Here is a 20,401-nt window from a genome sequence, read left to right on the forward strand (position 1 = left end):
ATATAACGAAAGATTTCTTAAAGAAAATATAAAATTATTTGCGAATAATTCAACCACAGAACTTTGTTCTTATAGTTTCCATACATCAAGGTTTTTTTTTTTGGCTCTGTATTAATAAAGAACATAAGTAATAACACATTTTACTATGTAAATTCTAGAAAATAGCTAAATACATATTATTTATGTTTTTGTCATCCTTCTTGCTTTTTTTGTTTCCTTAAAGCAAAACTGCCTAAAATTAGTTTAAATTTTACAATAGTAGCAATTTACTTTTGTGAAAAAACGCCCAAAAAATAAACAAACATTGAAACTTAAAACAAGAAGTCTTTTAAATCACGTGTAATAAGGTGATTTTGTCCTCTGAAAAAGGGCTCAGTATGTGGTTTACATGGTTTCTCTGGTAAATAAACAGCCGGTGCAGAAACTGTGGAGCAGGTGTTGTACACTGTAAAACATTTTAGCACTTAAAAAACTGAAAGGAGAAAAAGACAGGAGTGGGAACTGTTTCCCAGAATGCTTAGCGGCATGTTTTTGTGTCCTGAGATGGAAGTGCGTTGAGTTTTGTGTTTTATTAATGAAAATGTTTATTTTAATGACCTGTTCACACTAAACGTTTTTGAGCCGAATTCATTGTGATGTTTAATAAAATTCATTATCACATCAAAATTTTGTTCATGCGATTTGAAATGAAAAATTAAATTATTCTACAGTAAAATAAGTAGTTATTTTAATAGTGAAATGGTTTAAATTGCAGCTTTAAGTTAAAACTCACAACCCAAGATGGTTGAACTTAGAAAACAATGTTTTGGACAACTTCCCTTTTGTCGTTAAATCTCCTTCATGAACTTTAGTTTCTGAGTTAAAACCAAAACAGTTTTCTTGTTATGTTTTAAGGCAGCAGGTGGACTTTCATTTTCAAGTTAAATCACCTTCAGATGTTTTACAGTGTATGCTCATTTATTGTAGCCGCTGGACATTTTTGCTTCTTGGGCTTCCCATAAGAAGGGGATGATAGTCGAATCTGCACGTTTTCCTCATGAGCCAGAGGAGGAAACGGGGCGTAATGTGTTGGTGGGGTTTTTGGGATCTCGTCATGAGATAATGGTGAATCATCCAGTCCGTCGCTCCATCTCCGTGTTTTCCCTCGGATCCTGGCATTTCCTGTTTGCATCTCTTTTTATGTGCTCAGAAATAATAATGTTAAGTTCAGAGCTGTTTATGCTTGTCCTGCTTCCAGAGAGAACTTTGAAAAGTGTATTTTACTGATGTGCTGAGTTGATTTAGTCGATGGACAGCGTGTGTGCTGCATTTATATTTGATATTTTACCCACCTCCACTGTGTTTTCGCCCATGGCAGAGCTGCTGTCTCCTAAATGTATTCCCATTTGTATCATTTTGCCAGATTTCACCAGTTTGATGTTGAACACATTAAAATTGGGTCATTTTTCTCTTTACGCCTCTCCTCTGCACAATTGTCATTGATCCATCAGGAATTTAGATGATTCTTGCCATGTGTTGTGAAAAAGCTAAAACATTTACAGCTTTGGAAAAAGTTAGAGCCCACTGCACTGAACCCCATTGAAACCCTGCTGCTTATTCCACCAAATACTGATTTCTGAACTCTCTCTGAGTTAAAACATTGGTATTGTTGTTTTTAAAAGCGCTGCATCTTTTTTCACCATTTCTCATTTTCTTGGATTTTTGCTTGGAATTTCGTGGACATGTTGTCAGTAGAATAAAAGAACAATGTTAATTTTACTCAAACATGTATTTATAAAAAGTAAAACCAGAGAAACTGATCATTTTAAGTGGTTTTTTCCTTTTTTTCCAGGCCTGTATGTGTACTGGCATACATGCTTCTCTTGATTCTGGGTAAATTACAGGTTAAATTTAGACCAAAGTTAACGGGTTGCATAGATTCACAGTCTAAATCATCTAAATCATTAAATTCAGATAAATTTATCAATTGAACTGTTTTTGTTTCTCCTGCACCTTGCTCTCAACACCCAGCCAGAGTTTCAGTATCTTATTTTGCTCCCCAGCTTTCAAACTTTTTACTGCAGAGCCGTTTGATGAAGTGCTAAGCTAGCAGGTTTACTGAGTTTTAATATGACTTGTTGGTTCAATACCATTTCAGTTTGTCATCAATGCAGAACATTAAGAAATGCCTGGAGGATCAGATTGAACATTTATAGTTTGAATTTCAAAGCATTTTTCTGCTTTGTCCACAGGAAATTTTAGCAACGTTTGAGATTTAATGCTAATCTGAGGTCCTGTTTGAACTACAAATGTTTTTGCAAACTTTATTCACCCAGGTGCTCTGCAGATTTCTAAATCAGATGTATTTAATTTCGGTTTTCAAAGGAGCTGTTGGTTGATCTCGGCTGGGCAAGCAGAAAGAGAGGAAGAGGGGAAGAGGATGGAGGGAGCGCCCTGACGGATGGAAGCGGCGGAGACGATTGTGACGATGAGGATGGCTGTGGAGCATCTGGTGAAGAGAGCTCTGGTGAGTCACATGTGCAGACAAACACGCAGACATGCATGTGGGAATAGAGGAATAAACAATGGCAAACACCCACCCACACAGGGACAGACCTGGTGCAAACACAGTCCATTCCCATGTACTTACATAATTAGCTAATTAATGCACAGACATATGGTTCGCTGGCCTGTAGATCTGAATATGCTGCAGCCTTTACATATTTAGTGCCAGCAGGGAAAACGCTCAGTCAGATTCGCTCCCGCTCCTCTTCCTCCTCCTCCTCCTCGCTTTCTGCTGGTCTCTGCAGTTTATTTCTGTGTGAGTTTGGATAAATGATGAACGAACAACCCGGTCACCCCAGCCACACAAATGTAAAAATAAACAGGGATTATTCATTTTCTTTTGGTTTATTCATGCTGTGTGAGCATATACATAAAACATGGCTGTCACTGGGAGATGTGGAGATCCAGCGAACCCCTCTGAGCTTTGATGCTGCTCCACAAAGGGAGCACAGCGAAAATCCTGCAATCATTTAAATTGTTGATGAGGAAATTATGCTCGGTATCAATGCTCAAATGCAATTTTTCACTTCTTGAACCCATATTCACATTAAAAATGAAACTGCGTTGTGGTAGATTTCAGAGCAGATTCAGAGTTTGCATTGGATCAATCAATAAAATTAACTTATTATTGATTAATTCAGCTTTTTGAAGGTGTGAAGTAAAGAAACTTGGTTGTAGCAGTAAGTGATGCCAGATGATCATCAGGGATGTCATGAGAGGAAGTAGAACTGTAAGCAGTTATTACGGGTTCCTGGCCCGACCCGGTAGGTCGGGCTGTTACCCTGAACCCTCCTGGACCTGAATGGATCCAGATTCTGGGCCATTCAGGATCCTGTGGGTCATGAACCAGAGGTTAAATTTAGAGGAGACTGAACTGGGTCCAAAACAAGTGAAATGTCTGAACAAAAATAACAACACTAATGAAGACTCCATTAAAAATAATGTTGTACAATAATTATGTGCTGTGGTTTTTATACGGATGCCACAGCAGAAATCGATTATCTGGGAGTTTTTATATACCTATCATTTACTTTTACTTTTACTTTTACTTTTCATGCTGGTGAATATTTTGGTAGGTAAGAAACTCAGCAGAAACTCTGCAGAAGAGATGGATTTAGTGAAGAGACACTAAAAGAAGCCTGTCCTTCTTGCTATAAATACAACTCAAATTAAGTCAGTAAAATAAAAATAGAACCAACGCATAAGTTCAAAACCAAAGCCAGGCAAACAACAGAAAATTCTTTATTTCCCATCTTTAGAAATCAGATAATCAGAATGTTGTTAATTAGAATTTGCTGCAGTTTTAATAACCCTTCAGAGAAATCAAGAAGTAAAATTTTCAGGAAAGCAAATTCAAAGTTTGTGCAGTAGCAGAAATTCAGGAGACATAAAATGCTTCGCTCTGGAGTTTAGAGGGGCCACATCAAAAGCTGCGGTGGGCCAGATTTGGCCCTCGGGCCTCGAGTTTGACACATACGCCCTGACTGCTTGTAAAAAGATCACGACTTCCACTTCCAGGAATATAAAGGGAAAGTTTCGTTGTGGCATATGAACTTCTACAATTACTAAATGTAATTAAATGAAAGGGTAGATTTTGTAGCAGTTTGCTGAGAAGCAGCATCCTGAACATCTGGACAGAGGTGAAGTCAGTGGTTTGTTACTCGGGTGTTTGGAGCAAACCTTTCATGTCGCTTCATTGTCCTAATAGCATCACTCGTTCATGTTTTCTGTGTTTTTGGAAGACTTAGCACAGCTGAATAGAACATAAGTTTTATGGTCTGAGATCAAATGGCTTCAGAAGATTGATGGCCATAATTTGGGATTCATTCTCCTGCTGCACCAGCTAATTACCTGTGACCAGAGGCCTCATCTCGCTCATTGTTAGGACAACCTGGCGGTGTCCTTTCTGCAGCGTGCAGCCGGGTTAAAGGTCACCTTTGCATTCATCATCCCTGCGATGTCCTTGTCGTTGCTGAACATCTTCTTGCGGAGCGGAGTAAACCTCGAGTGGAGCTTTTTGATCCTGCATGACTCTGCAGCGAGGGTCAGTGGTTTGCAGTTGCTGGGATGCAAGCAAAGCAAAGCAAGAGGACGATTTTTAGTGAGCTGGGGGAAAAATGCTGAAGGCTATGATAACCGAATTGCTGGTGTTTTCAGATGGGGCTGGATTTTATTTTCAACATGACTATCTGTGCTGCCTTATTTATGTCTTAATAACATGTTTGGACCATGTGAGTTCATAATTTTGTGGTTTACAGTATTTCTGTGCCCATAAGGTGTTGACATTCTGTGGATGTATTAAATCATCTAAATCATGGTTGTTTTACTGCTTGGGTAGAAAAGTACAGCCTCTAAAATAGGGTTAGGGTGGAGTTTCGGTTATTCTGTTATTAGCTATGACTAATATAATAAAACATAAAAATGAGTTGGATTTTTACATTTTTAGTGCGATGCTTAGTAAACGTTGCTTTTAATTTATTTAAAAAGTTTTTAGAGTTGAAACCAGACTCATCCAAGGCTTCACTGTCCAGATGTGTTGTTATAATCACACACTTCATGTTGCACATTGTGAAAAAACGCTTCCAGGATCATTTCTCAGCAATTCCCTTTTGCAATAAATTCAGTTTAGAGCAGCTCTTCACAACTCGTTTGCGTTTAAATGCTTGTTTTCCGTCCGTGCATCCCTCCGTCGTCTAACGGCTCTTAAAGTGAGGCATTTGCTGCTACATTTGTCAGAGACTCTCCGCTGACCTTGTTGTGTCACATCCGTGGAAACCCATTCCTCTTGCTGAGATGGATCTGGTCCATTGGTTATTTGCAGGGGGAAATTGGTGGCGATGATTTACCGAGCTTGTGTCTGCATATTAGCATCACATCTCTTGAACTCTTGTCAGTTTGTGAAGATAGAATCGCAGTAAAGAGGGACGGAGAGGAATTTTCTTCATTTCTCCCTCCTTGCTGGCCATTTGCATATAAACAAGCTTCTTATGCACTGAAACCAAAGTGGTGACACCAGCTGCACTGGACCACACAAATCACACTGATAAGCATGGGCATGTGGTTTATTTTATTTACTTGGGTAGTTTATGTGTTTGCAGCACATTAAATCATGAGCTCCATGTTAATTTTAGAGAAAAAAATGCCATGAAATGAATACATATGTGGTCATTTAATAGAAATAATTTACACTTTAAAATCCTAAACATCTACCTGTCAGTCTGAATTGCCAAAATGTGGGAAGTTTTATTTTTTGAGTGAGGGAAAGGTCAGAAACAAAACTCCACCTGTATATCAGAAACAGGGAAAATAAAACCCACAGATTGCTGATTGTGCGTTTGTGTCCAACTTTAGTTGTAATTGTGTTTTTGTAGAGCTGAAACTGCAGTTTTTGAGTGTTATCTGTTTTGTTTTATAGATTCTTGCCTTCACACCAGATGTGGATCAGTTCATTACATCAAAAGTTGAAGTGAAAATTGAAGTGTCTTTGCAGGTTCTTGGCGAAAATCTAATGTTAGTGGACTAACAACTACGATAAAAACAGATACACCAAAACTTTTTAAGCCTAAAACTGTTTTCACTTAAATTGTACTTTTTTTTGTGCAGAAATAATCTCAAATTAGAAAAATTTGAGATTTTTCATATCTTGTTAAATATTGTTTAAATTTAAGAATAATTTTTAGAAATTAGTTAAAATCTTCTTTGCTCTTGGGTTTGGGGGCCATTAAGACTTAAACCATCTTGTGATCCTGGTTATTTATCTGTTGATAACATTTATTGATAATTTTGTGACCAAATATGTTTATCAGATTTTTCCAAGAACTTTTCCAGATTAAACATTTTGATTTCTATTTTTCAAGCCGTCCCTCTGCAGCCCTTCTACGTTATTGCCTCCTCTCTTCTCTCGCCTCGGTTTTTCTTCGTAACACATGAAATCCTCAGACGGCGTAATTACTGAGCTGTTACCTGTGATGCTGTGACCTCCAGGTGCCGATTAGTCACAAAACAATCGCTGGCAGCAGTTTGGGAAAATCCCCAAACCGTTTCCCTGAAGCAGACCAGAAGCTGCGGGAGGAGAAATATTCAGGAATGCTTCATCTGACATCACAGAGAGGAACTGAGTTCATGTTTAAGACGGCCGCTCGATCTCTGTAACCATGGTTACCAGGTGGTCCAACTTCCCACGGGTCCCTTCATGATGGCAGGAGAGGAAGAAAGAGTTGCAGAGACAGAGGAAGGGATGAGACGACCAAGCAAAAAGTGGATTTTCTTTTTTTAGCAAATCGTCCTTTCGTCCTGTTTTGTCTTTAAATGTTCCCCTCAACACCTGAGAACAGATTTATCCGTGTTTTCTATCTTTATAGAGTCAGTAAAGCAATAAAAGTTTCCTGTTAGTGACTTTAAAACATTCATAAATGAACATTTCAATTGGAATGATCTGAGCTGTAAAATGATGTTTTCTTTGGAACTAAAAAACACTTCAGAAGATTTTATATGCAGACATGGAATATAAACTGTGTTTTACCGGTGAAACACACCTTTTCTGCTTCGTTTGATTTGTTGGCCGTGGATAATTTCTGCTAATATCATATAAACAATCAGCTGCCTGCCGCTGTGCAGGTTACAGAAATGGATCGTGGCACAAACGGTTGGCTTTTCGCAGTCATGAGCAATATTAGGTATAAAGGAATATTATCCAGTCATAAAAATGTAAAGGGAGGTTCAGTGGACTGAGGTCAAAGGTGATCATACTGAAAGTTTGTTTCCAATTTGCCTTTTATCCCACAGTTACTAACGATGTAACTGCAGCTTAGGTACATTTTCCATTCTACTCCAATGCTGGTGAAGTTGTTTTCTGTTCAAAAGTACAAAAATCTCTTTCAGCTTTAAGACTTTTTATTATGAGTTGCAATCAGACTTTTTTTTATTTTTGTACCGTAAACCCAATGAGTTTCTGCTAAGATAAACTCTAAGAAACAAACCAATGCAACTTTCTTCCGATGTTCTGATGACCAGTTCATTTCAGTGATGTGATTTACAGACCAAGAAAAACCTTTTGATTCTCTGGTTTGAACATTTCAATTCAGACAAATTTGACTCTGGGATTCCAAGGTTCTCCCAAAATAAATTTACAATAACGTTAATTCAATACTGTGTTACGAAAGATGTAATTAGTATCTGCAGGCTCTGTTAAAATTTCTCTTTTCGTATTGTTTTTATCCTTTTTTTGGCTCAGTGACGCACTTTCAATGCTAACTCTGCCTGGTTCAAATAAATAAACACAATAAGAAACAATAAAGGGCAAGCATGAGGGGAGCAGGAGGTAACAGGCTGCAGAAGGAAAGAAAATCGATCATAAATGACGCGCTAAACGTTCATGCTTCCAGCATGAGGCTGAGGCTAATAAGCGGTGGAGCTAAATGGCAGATCCTCAGGGAAGATGCTGCTCATTAAAGTAATAAATATTCACTTTCCTCTTACTCATCGGAAAAGAATAGTGGTCGTCTGTTTTGCTCCACACCCCTGCAGAGATAAAAGCGGTGAACTTTACATGATATGTTTCACATTGCAGAAATCACATCCTGTCAGCCGCGCTGCCTCCGTTATTCTGCACACCTGAGTGAGTTTGTTCACGCAGACCTCCTTAGAGTTCATCAGTTTGTTAGCGGCCCTCGCTGCTGGAAGCTGTTATTCAGCCTCTTGACCTTTTCAGAAAGCATGCTGCCCTTGCTTTGTCTGGCTGCAACCTCCAGCAACACCTTCCCCGGCTGGGTTTGTTGTTCGGCCTTCAAAGAGCGACGCGACTCTGTTCTTTTCATCCACGTCTGATCAATCCGAGTCCCTCGCAGGCTTTAAGCCTAAGACTTCATCTCATTTTTTTTCTTTTAGAGGTTTTATGATTCTTCAGGAGGCGGCGATTAACCTCCAAGAATACGACCTTGGGAAAACAGTGCAAAGCAAAGCAGCACAAGGTGCTGTTTATTTGAAAAGTGATCCAGCTGTATGCTTTGCTTCAGTGCTTTATTTCTCTTTCTAAAATGATAAATAAAGTTATTAAATCTCCGTATGTTGTCAGTGCACGTTTTAAAAGCCGTCGAAATCATACATTCCTAGAAATAATCTTTCGACTTGGAAAAACGTTACAAGGATTCACAATGTGGAAATGTGAATCCTTGTAATCCTGAATCCTAAACTTTACTGAACGATTAATTGTCTAAAAAATGAATATGTTGATATGGAAAAACTGCAAAAACACAAAATCCTACCCAGTATTTTTGCTCTGGTTTCTAGTGCAGATATTTTGTAAGAGACTTGTTTTAAGTAATTAATTCCTTAATATTGACGACACGTGGGAAAAATGGTGTTTTACATCAGGGGTGTCAAAATCATTTTTGTTTTGGGCCAAATCAAAGTCTCCTAACCAGAATGTCTGGATAAAACCTGTTCACCAACTGTTAAAATGTCAATGAATTCTTAAAATTGAATAATATATTGATTTTTGATCAGTTAAATCGAAAATGTCAAAGTAATACCATGCATAGGCCTGTCACGATAAATCAATTAATCACATGATAATTTAAACCTATCGACCTCATTTTAATTATCGGCTTTATCGTCTCTTCCTGCCGTTTTTCCTTTCTGTTGATGACACTGAATGAAATAAGGCTCAACTCCGGTGCTCTCCCACTGACCCTCCCTTCCTCATTTCCTTAGTGTAATGTCCACCGCACATTACACGAGTTGTCGGCCCATTTTCAAAACCTGAGACACATTAGCCGACAGAAATCCTCGGTATGACGGTTCAATCGAGTTCGATCATGCCATGTGGTGTCCAGCCACATGGGCACAAAATAATGGCTACAAGTCCAGTTAACTAATTTTAAAATCAGACATTAATCAATGCTTTACTAGAATCATCCTGTGATGCATGTGGCTAGATTCAGCGTAAAGTCCTGACTGAATGAAAATCATTAGAACCTATTTATGTCACGTTAACGAAGATCAGCTGAAAAGTTACCGGGTTTAACAACTGCGGTAACAATTTGGCTCCAACTCCTCTCCCTGTCATTTCTATATTCTTTGTACGAAATGTTGAATAAACATTAATGTTGTTTGCACATATAATCTCCAATGTCCGCTGGACTTCGGGTTGCACCGTTTCAGCTGTTTGGGATTCCCCTCCGTAATTTCCTCTCAGAAAGCAGATGAGAATCCGTGCTTTCTGATTGGCTACCCGTCACATTCAGCGTTAAGCTCCCAGTCGGGGAAAACCCCTGATTTAGATCGGAGAGGCCACGACGATCTACCGTAACCCACCACACACTGCAGGATGATCGGTTAGGAAATCATCAGCGACAATCTTAGATCAGCCAACGATCTAAGATTGTCGTAAGGGGAAAATGGGGCAAAAAAATCGTGCAGTGTGAACTACTGCATCAGGTAGTCGGATGGCCCATATGCAGTATTTATTTCCACTTTGGCTTTATGTTGTTTAGTTTTTATTCAAGTACGTTTTTTGTTAATGGAGGCTGAGAATCCATTTTATTTTTGTTTTTGGTTGTTTTGTTTATTTAGTTTATCAGTTCCAGTGTTATGTGTTCTTTTGAAAATAAAGTGCATCTATCTATGGCAGGAAATCACAGGCATTATTAGTCATTTCCATTAAATCAGTGTCAAAAGGTCCTGAAACAATATTATCGTTTATCACAATAATTTTTTAGACAATTAATCGTTCAGTAAAGTTTGTTATCGCGACAGGCCTAACCGTGCATGATCCCAGCAGGTAAACCACCAGGAAATTTGGCACAGAATCTAATCAGATTTCTTTCTTCTGACCTTTCTGTGTCTTTCCACAGAATCGCAGTCAAGAAAAATGCTTTTCAAACATAAATTGTTTGTCCATAACTATGTTTTACTTTCTGGTCATATTAAAGCTCAAGTTGTGATTTTATAACATCCAGCTTGTCAAAGTAAAGCCTAGTAAATGTGCTGGGTTTCGTAGTTGAGGCTATAAGCAGTATCTTTCATACTTGCCGTTGTTTTGAAGCGGTTTAAGGTCATATATTAATCATTTTTTCCAAGAAGCCTTTTTTGCATTAGTCATAGGCTCTTGCACAGCATGAAATTGATAATAAGTTTCCCACTGGAGAGTCTAGAGTCTCTTTTATGATTTTGTTCCTCACAGAGGCTCAGCAGAGATTAAAACGTGTTCGAGCCTCTGAGCGCTAGATGGGTCGACAGGATGGAAGCAAATAATGAGACGACGTTACGCAAAGTTGAATTTGAAGTCCAAAATTATGTATTTTCAACAAATCAGTTGCCACTTTGATGTTACATTGAGGTTTGTCTTACTCTCTGACATATTTGTAAGAAACCAAAGTTAGTAAAACTCAAAAGCTGCTTCATTTTTCTTTTTTTTTTAGATACAAATCAAACCCTGGTGAGCATTATTGTTTCTGTTGTAATCTTTTTGGATTTTTTAACTCTGAAACCATTCTCTACATATCTAGTTTTCCTTAATATCATTTTCACAGAACATATTAGCAAAACAAATTTGGTTATGCAACAGTTTTTGCCACTGCTCCACTTTTACACATTTTAATTATTGCTGTTACTTTGGAAAGACGAGTTGCTTTTTTTCTTTACGCTTTTTCTGAATTACTGAATTTTTTTGTCCATTTTGCCAAATGGGTAAGAGAAATTGGTGTCTGTGTCATTATTTACACCTTACAGACAAAAACATTAGATACAGACCGACATAAGAAATAAAGTACACATTAAAAAAATGCTTTATAAGTTTTATTTATTGGAAATATTACAGGTGAGTATCTAAATCAGTAAGTTATTTCTTCTGAATGAATAGATTTTATATAAATATATATTTTAAAGGGATAAAGCAGTAACATTAATGTTAAATCCTTTAGAAGAATGGCTACGAATGTAAATACCACGACATTTATTAGATCTGGTTGAGATATGTTCATAATTCTTATGTCTGTCTCTGATGTCACCACCAACTACCTATTACAGCTCATTTAACATCTGGAAGAAGTTCAGGATTTAGTCACATAACCCACTTTTACTTTTAATTTTATTGAATATTTTGAGTCTAATATGTACAAACAACATTTTGTGTGTGTGTGTGTGTGTGTGCGTGTGTGTGTGAGAGAGAGAGAGAGAGAGAGAGAGACCTCCCTGGAGAACTGAGGCTGAAGTAATGAAATGCTCATTACTGATTCAGCTGGAAACGCTGGGGATGCATTTACACACCTACACACACCCACACATCAGCCCAGACTGCTCAAGGTCACCTCCCAACATGTGTGTGTGTGTAGGCGTGTGTGTGTGTTGAGAGGCTGAAGCATTTGTCCTAACTAGAGCCTAAAATGACAGTCGTGTACAGTGTACCTCAGTTAATGTCAGACACCTTTATTAATGAATTTTTGTCACTTATACACACGCACGCACGCACGCACACACACACACACACACACGCACGCACGCACACATATTCACCTTTGCTGTCACTTTGTTGTGTAAACTTATTGGATTCTATCTTTGAGAAATCCTCTCTTGCTTCAGAAATATTATCAGAAAAATGCAGGAGGTAGATAATTATACAATTATACAAATGTTAAACTTTTGTTAGATGGATGCATCTGGATAATTTTGTTGATAATGTTAGCATAGAAACTACTATCAACATGACAAAAGGTAGATTTTGTTTATAAAGAACAGCCTTACCGAAATGTTGGCTCTTGGCTTTGTTTTCTCGTTTTTAACGTCATTATTTGAAATTATAATAACACATTATAATATGATAATAACTAACACATTTACCTAATTGAGTCCTTGTCCACATGTTTTATAAGTCAAACTTTTGTTTCCTGTTTTCATCTTCATAAACTCAAGAAATCACCTAAAACACCACAGTAATGAATGAGAATATGAGTTTTTATATTTTTGCATACACATGACATTAAACATGTGTACTAGTTCTTTTTATTTATTTTTTGGTTCAGATGTGATTTACTTGTCTTAAATGTTTGGGTCTGACATTAAAATCTGTCGGTCCAGATAATAAAAAAAAAAACTAAATTCTAGATTGTGTATTGTGACAATGAGGCTGATCCATCAGGACAGATCTATTCAGTCTAACTCTATGCTTTGTGCTGATCCACATTATGCTTTATTATTTATTTTACAGTAACTTTAGAGTTTGTTACTGCACTTTCTAAACCATTTGAAAGGAGGTTTGTTGCAGTTTATTTCTTGCATGTTTGACTAATCAACCTTTTGTTTTTATCAGTTTCGGTTTCTCTATTATTTATTTCACATTGACTGTAAGTTGCACTGACTGAACAAATTAAAGTTGCTTTTACATGTTTGATTAAGCTTGTGAAGCTGTTGGTTTATTTTTACGTTATCAAATAAATTTGCAGTTCAGTACATTTATGTCTGTGTTTGAAAAAAAATAAAAGTTTTAGGTAAATGTATCTGTTTTTCGGCATTGGATCGATATCGGCCGATACTAAACCTCAGATATCTGTATCGGTATCAGAAGTGAAAATTAAAAAATAAAACAGCCTCTTTTTTTCCAGGTGCGTGCAGAACAAGTTGTTATAGCATTAAGTTGAAAGTAGTTAGGCTTTGTTCAGTATTCATATATGTTAAAGCTACTGTAAGACTGCAGAATAATAAGTTTGGTAATTAATATGTGTGGCGGCATTGGTAGGGGGCAGGGCATGAGCCAGAGGAGCAGCAATCTAGTAAACATTTGGCTTTATGATTTATGTTCCTCCTCCTCCCGAGTAAAACTGTCACCCATGAATGGACACTTTGCTCCAAATCCTGCTCAATTTTCACGTTGTTATTTTCTACAAGTATTTGAGCTACAGTCCACTCTTGAAGCAGATATATCTGCTTGGAGAGTGATGGATCACTGTCTGTTTGCTTCTTCTAGCTGCTCCTTTAAACCCCCCCAGAAAGAAAGCTGTTACCGTTTGTGTCAGTCCTTGTAAAGTGTCAGCTCAGCTCCTGTGGGGATGCAAACCGTGCATGAATGGAGCGGCTGTGCTGCTCACATCCTGCATGACATGAACAATGCTGAAACCTTCACGTTATCTGTTATAGCCCTGACCTGGATGTAAGCTGCCCAGCTCTTCGGTTCACTGACAGGGTCCTTCAAATGTCACTCCTGAGTTCTTATTATTGCTCTCACTTCAACAGATGCATGTGATTCATTGCAGTAAAGGTTATGGTACCCCATGAATGGATTCAGTGACATTCTTCATCACCTGCCTCCTCTCTCCGTGTCTGTGTGTGCATATTTTTAGTCTTTATGCTGTAGGTCATCTATTCTGCTTTGTTGCTTGGAAACAAACCTCGCAATTTTAATATTAGAGAAAGGTTTGTGACTTATGAAAAATAATGTATCTGATATTCAAATTTAAAAAACAACTTGTATGAAATGAAAAGAAGTGCAGCTGCGAAGCGCTTCATATCAACCAGAGATTTTACCAGATATCTGCAGGAAACAGTCCAGGTTTTCTCCAGACATATTTAGCTGGTGAAAGGGGCACACATCTCCATATTGCACCCATTATCATCCCTCTGGTACCTGCAAGACCAAAGTGTATTTAAAACCGATGAGAACAACGAAGAAAAAGTGTAAACAGCTACTCGTAGGCTTTGTCATGTAATTTTTTAGGAATAACTTTGAGTGAAAATTTTGAGCCTGGATCTCTCGTCCAACATCACTGTCTGACCTTACATATGCACTTCTGGAAGAATGATCAAAAATTAAACATTGTGGGAACTTATAGAGAAATACCTGCCATGGTTGCAAAAGATGGTTTTTGATGAATGGATTAATGATGGGATGATGCTCATCTGTGTGTATTAATGCCAAAAGTGATGTTATATTTGAGAAAAAAATAAAACTGCACTAAGACTGAAGAAACTGAAGTTTCGGTCCTAATTGAAAGAAAAGGAAATTTTCCAAGGCAGTAAATGAAAGATACCTAACTGGTCTAACTAAATCCTCTTAATTATCTGCATAAATTAAAATAAAACCATATCTTCCCTCATGCGTACTGCAATGTTTTTGTTTTATATGATGCTGTGTTAAGGCCATTATAGGTAGAAAAAAAGAGTAAACTTCTGCTAAAAACTTTCCAAAATCTGAGCTCCAAGATTAATGTCAGAAATTTTCTAGAAAAAAAAAACGTGGAAATTTCTTAGTTTCAAAAGTTAAAAATTTTGGAATTTTTTGAGTTCAGGCATTTCAAAGTTTTTTTCTCATAAAGATCTTGAAATTTCTCAGTTTTTTTTTTTCTTGCAAATTTCCGACCTTTGGAGCTCTGAAATTTCCACCAACAATTTTTTATTTATTTATTTTTTTTTAGAATTATCTCTGTAATTTTCTAATTGGAAATTTCTTAGTTTGACAATTTGCAAATTTTTGACTTTTGGAAATTTTCTGTTTTTCTTGCCAAAATGTCCACCAGAAAACCTCAGAAATTTTTAGTTTAATCTCAATCATTTTCTAGAAAAAACTTGGAAATTTCTAAGTTTCAAAAGTTACTCTTTTTTTTTTTACTTTTAGAAATGTTCTGAGTCCAAGAAGTATTTTTTCTTCTGAGGTTAATCTAAAAATTTGAGAGTTTTTTTTATGGCAGATTTTTTTTACTTTTCCTTTATTTCCAGAAACTTTCTGAGATTAATCTCAAAACTTTTGAGTTTTGGCAGAAATGTACTCTTCCAGCTATTATCATTTTAGTATCCTTTAATAAAATAAGACATAATATTTGCCAGAGTGACTGTAAATATGTAAGCCCCCTCCCTCATTCCTTTGCGACTGAAGCTGGCTCTTTGTCCATTGTGCAGCGAGACAATGTGTATTGTTACAGACAGAATCAGGTTTCTCCCTGAGCAGGTGTGTGCACGCCTGCGTATGTCACCAAGATATTAGGAAGAAAAAGGCAGCCTGCTGTGTGAGTGCATTTTGGACAGCGCAGGTGAACACAGGAATGTCGCTGCGTGAATGTGTGTGGGTGTGTGTTGAGCTCTCTTTTCCAGCAGCACCGCTGTTTTCTCTCCCGCTGTAATCAAGCCATTTACCTGAGTTTCTCCCAGAAGGGACATGGACCGCTGCCAACACACACATTCATTTAAAAAAAGTGGCTGTTTCACTTTAGCTGCATACCAGGTAAATGAAGGAACATTCTGAACATCTGTGTGTGTGTGTTTATGTATCTGATGTGAGAGGCTGCGCTCTATCAGCCTGTGGGTGTTTGGGGTGAGATCCATAAATCCTTCATGTTTTAGCAGCAACAAAACAACTTTCAGTTGTGCAAGATTTTTTTGTGCAATCAGAAGACTAGAAACAGAAATAGAAAACATTTTCACAAATCAGGATTTGTTTTTTACAGCAGCAGATGTTCTTTACTTGACAGGTTTTAGCTCCATAAAAGATAGACTCTGCAGAGATAAAGACACATGGCGGTAATTATCTTGTTTTGTCGAGATTTACTGAAAAAATATTTGTTGGATTTAGTGTTACCAGTGTTTACAGGAATGCATCTAGCTGTGCTGAAGCATAAAGTTGTTTAGTGGTGAAGCTGTGTAAAATCTACATGCATTATTTTAATAGTTTGTTTCTGTCAAAGTTAATTGAATATAAAAGTTACGTTTCATGTTGGGTTTTTCAACCTTCTCCATTAGTGATTTTTTTCTGCCTTTATTTTATTTTATTTTATTTTATTTTATTTTATTTTTGGCTATTTCTGACCAGTGTTTCAATTTGTATGACATCCTGGTTAGTATTTCCAGATCTTTTTAAAATTTCTACCACAACCTAAACTATTTACTCTCATGTTAGTTATTAGTTTGACATTAAAAGTAGTATTTGCTGATGCATTTTTTTTTTGTTTTTTTTGCTCTGTTATATTCTAGAAAGGCTAATATTTGCCATACTATGGGAGAATTTAACTGCCAAAAATCAAGAGCTTACATTTCTGTTTTAAGAGCAGGATTTCATGTCCTTGTTCTCAAAATTTGCAATGGTTACGCTCAAAACTTCTGCTCTCTGTCAAATCTTTGTTTCTGCACCGGATGAGGAAGATGCAGCTGTCTGTCGTAGTTACAGAAGCGCACATGCTAGCAGGAAACAACTGAAACTAGCTTTTCTTTGGCTGAGAAAAGTTTCACCAGCTCTCATCCTATTGGGCAAATCAGTTGCTAGGCAACAGAATCCCTTGTTGTGAGAGAGAGCAAAAAGAAGTCGCAAACTAGAGCGCAGCTGGATAGAAACAAATTTTAAAAAAATTACAACCATTTTCACAATTCGTTTCATTATTCACAGAATTTTCCAAAAACATTTTAAGATACTTAAATAAACTTCACTACTGACCCTGTTCCCTTATTGACCGAAGCTAAGAAATTAAGTTGCGTTTTATCAGTTTTGCTGTTTTATTGCCATTAACTTTCTCAGTTAGAACTGTGTTCTGTTACCATAGCAACCTTATAAAGAAAGCTACCAAAATAAAAGCATATAACTTTAACAGCAGTTAAAAAAGTAACGGCACTCATCAGTTGGCCTTTACACAAGCAGGCAGTTAGTTGGTTCTTTATTCTTTTTCTTTACTGTTATTTCTGACTGAATTTTATTTTGCCTCGTTTTCTGACATTCATCTTGTTTCAAAACGCGGGAACATGACTTTCTGTTTTGTATGTGTTCCCAATGGTGGGTCAGAGAGTATACAAAAAAGAAAAAAACATGATTTTTTTGGTTTTACTACAGTCTATGTAATGGCTTTTTAAATGTTTTTACATTCAGGTGACGATTCTTCAAGCGGTCGTAGTCCAGAAGCAAAAGACGTGGCTCCTGTCGCTCCCATTCGCCCAGGTCCTCCAGTTCAAAGTTCACCTCCCCAGGTAAAGAAACACAGACTTCTGACAGATCAAGTTACCGGAAGGACAACATTTCTGAAATTCACCCTCATTCTTTGGATCATGTTCACTTTTTACTTTGGTTCAAGTAATGCAGCACTTGGAAATGTTTTAGAAAGATGCTCTTCTTGACTTTTGACGTCTTTTTTGGAGTTCATGAGAGATATCTGTGGTTTTACATTATTGAAGCCCTTAAATGTCTGCTATTCCAACAGTTTACATGTTGTTTTAATCACCCATCTGCAACAGAGATTTAAAGTTTTACTTCTCTCACATATGTGGCTCCTTGTATAATCTGATAATGATGCAGAATAAAAGATAAAAGTCACAGATTATCTTGTAAGTGAAATATTTTGCACCCTTTTCTACATAATGCTGAAGAAAACCACAAAAATGTAGTTTCAGTTCAAAAAACAGCCCTTGAGGATTAAGGCTGAAAGTGGATGAAAACCCAAAGTTCAGCTTCTTAGAAAACTGTAATATAATAGTAAAAGACCAAAAAGTAAGAATGCCGTAGGAAAGCAGATGGAATGTTGAGTGGAAGGAAAAACAACCTTGAGAGGATTGTGAAGCAAATCCCACTTTGGGGGAGATTTAATAAGCCACCACACCTACAAAAGTTTAAATGTTACCTAAAACTTCCACATTTTTTAATTTAAGACACTCCTGAACCAGAGACAATGAAATAATCTTGTTTTTGGGGCTGAAGAAGATGAGGGAAGTGAAATGTTCAATGGCCCAAAAGAGAAAGATGAGGCACCATTTCCATGACATTCAGATATTTATTATTTATTCTTATTTTATCCATTTATTTCAAACAAGTTTTTTAAAACATGAAAACAAGCAGTCAGTAGGACAGAGAAAACATACAGAACCAAAAACAAAATAATAGTGGGAAGAAGTGAACTCTGATTTAATCCTTATTTACTCCTCAGTTTAATAAAATATATTACTTACTGACTCAATAATTAATTCAAAAATTGGTAATTAAAACCATCTTATAATATTCATGTGCATTTTCAATATACTGGGCTAAAGAGCCAACAAATAAATTATATTACTCAGACAAAATGTTTACAAACTAACTCTCAAAACAAGACATCTAAGAAAATCTACGAATAATAATAATAATAATAATAATAATAATAATAATAATAATAATAATTAATAATAATAATGACGGACATACAGCATCAGAATAATTACCAACTCCTTTCCAATGCACACCTATAAATTGTTCTTAATCTGTTATATAATTTATAATCTACTCATAATGGTAATAGTAACACCGATTTATTGAGATGTATCTTTAAAATGTTATTGCATGACATTATTCCACCTTGCTTGTGTTTTTATTTTATTTTTTTTAGGTGGCTGTTCACGGCTCAGCTCATTCGATGACCTTTGAACCCCTGACTGGGTTAATTATTCCTCTGCTCCTGATGCTGTCGCCATGGGAACGCCGCTGACAACGAAGCCAGTGAAGGTTGAAGGAGGACCGCGTGCCGCCATGTTGGATTCGTGACGGTTCAGCCGAACTGTTCTGATTGGTGGAACAAGCTGCTGGTGCAAAGAACACCTTTTTTACTATTACCTGTAACTGACCTACCTGTGTTTGTGTTTAATGGTGATAGGATAGTTCGCACAGCATTACTGACGTTTTTTGGAGAAGATGTAAATACAAGTATATATAAATTATATATTTATATTGAGAGGTTCAGTAGATCATAGCCTGATGTGTACATTGAGTTTATTGTGGAACAAAATGGTAAAATGCTAGGATGGTAATGAGTTTTCTTATTTCAGTATGGTCAAGAAATTAATTTACATTTACCTTTTTGTTACCACTACAGCAAAACTCCTGCAAATATGTAATATTTGTCAAAATGAGGATGGTGCATGCAGGAAGGTTCTTTCTTAAAAGGCTAAACAAACTTATCTGATGCTTCTGCTGCTTGCCAGTCTGTGCACACTGGTCTCGCCCTGCAGGGTTTATCTCCATAGGAAGACTTTGTGATAATCTGACTGCAAAAGGTATCATTTTGGACATTTTGTCATCATGCCCTGCAGTGTTTGGATTTCTTAAGCCAATAAGAAACATCCAGGTCCAGGTTTTTATTGAGGAATTTGGTGACATTATAATTTTACTAGTTAATTTGGTCAGATACATGAATTAGCAATGTGGTGATTTTGCAAAATACAGTTGAAAAACCACCACATTCTAGTGCAGAAACTTTTTATCATGAGTTTTGTTGAAATTCTCTTGTTTTCATTAAGCAAATTTATTTCTGTAATTCCAGTTTGCGACCGATGGAGATGCAGCTAGCTGGCCAGCAAGGCAAACTTTAAAGCTCATTGGTTGAAAGCATTTCCAATGCCATGGACCCCTTGCATGTTATTGTTTACGTCCCGAAATTTCGTGCATATGCACAAGGCAGGAAGGCAAAAGGATGATTCTTTTACTTGCTATCCATAGCCGCGTTGCAGCAGCAGAACGACTCTGTTGACAAAATGAAACCTGGAGATTTAAGTATTATTAATTTAGTGCTATGCGCCACTGCAAAGGGAAGAATAATGCTGGAAACCCATTGAAGAACAACTCAAAACCACTTTTTTTTTTTTTTTTTTGGTCTTTGTATTACAGCTACACTTTCTCTTTGCCATAGCAACCGGAAACGACGACACTATACGTTTAGATTCAACACCAACAAAGACTGAAACATTTCCCACACAAAGAACATTAAGTCCGTTACAGTTTCATGCTTTCAGGCTTGATATTTATTTTGCGATTATTAAAAAGTGATCGCTGTGTTAGATTAGCTAATAACTAAGCTAACGCAACGGTGGTTGATTCGTTAATTTAAACACCTGCTCTACTGATGATCTGTCAGAGTTTGTGTTTAAGTCG

General features: G+C 36.9%; 1 protein-coding gene across 1 annotated transcript in view; it reads left to right on the top strand.

Moving 5' to 3' along the window:
* Positions 1–20,134, top strand: part of LOC103137186 (glypican-5-like) — a 54,255-nt gene extending 34,121 nt beyond the window's left edge. Inside the window, exons 9-11 of the mRNA XM_007550804.2 lie at positions 2,365–2,506; positions 17,381–17,478; positions 18,864–20,134. Coding sequence (XP_007550866.1) covers positions 2,365–2,506; positions 17,381–17,478; positions 18,864–18,962 — 339 coding nt within the window. The 3' untranslated portion in view covers positions 18,963–20,134. The remainder of the gene's footprint in view (positions 1–2,364; positions 2,507–17,380; positions 17,479–18,863) is intronic.
* Positions 20,135–20,401: the final 267 nt, after the last annotated feature.

The sequence above is a fragment of the Poecilia formosa genome, unplaced genomic scaffold (assembly GCF_000485575.1).
Source record: "Poecilia formosa unplaced genomic scaffold, Poecilia_formosa-5.1.2 Scaffold38, whole genome shotgun sequence".
Classification (NCBI taxonomy): domain Eukaryota; kingdom Metazoa; phylum Chordata; class Actinopteri; order Cyprinodontiformes; family Poeciliidae; genus Poecilia; species Poecilia formosa.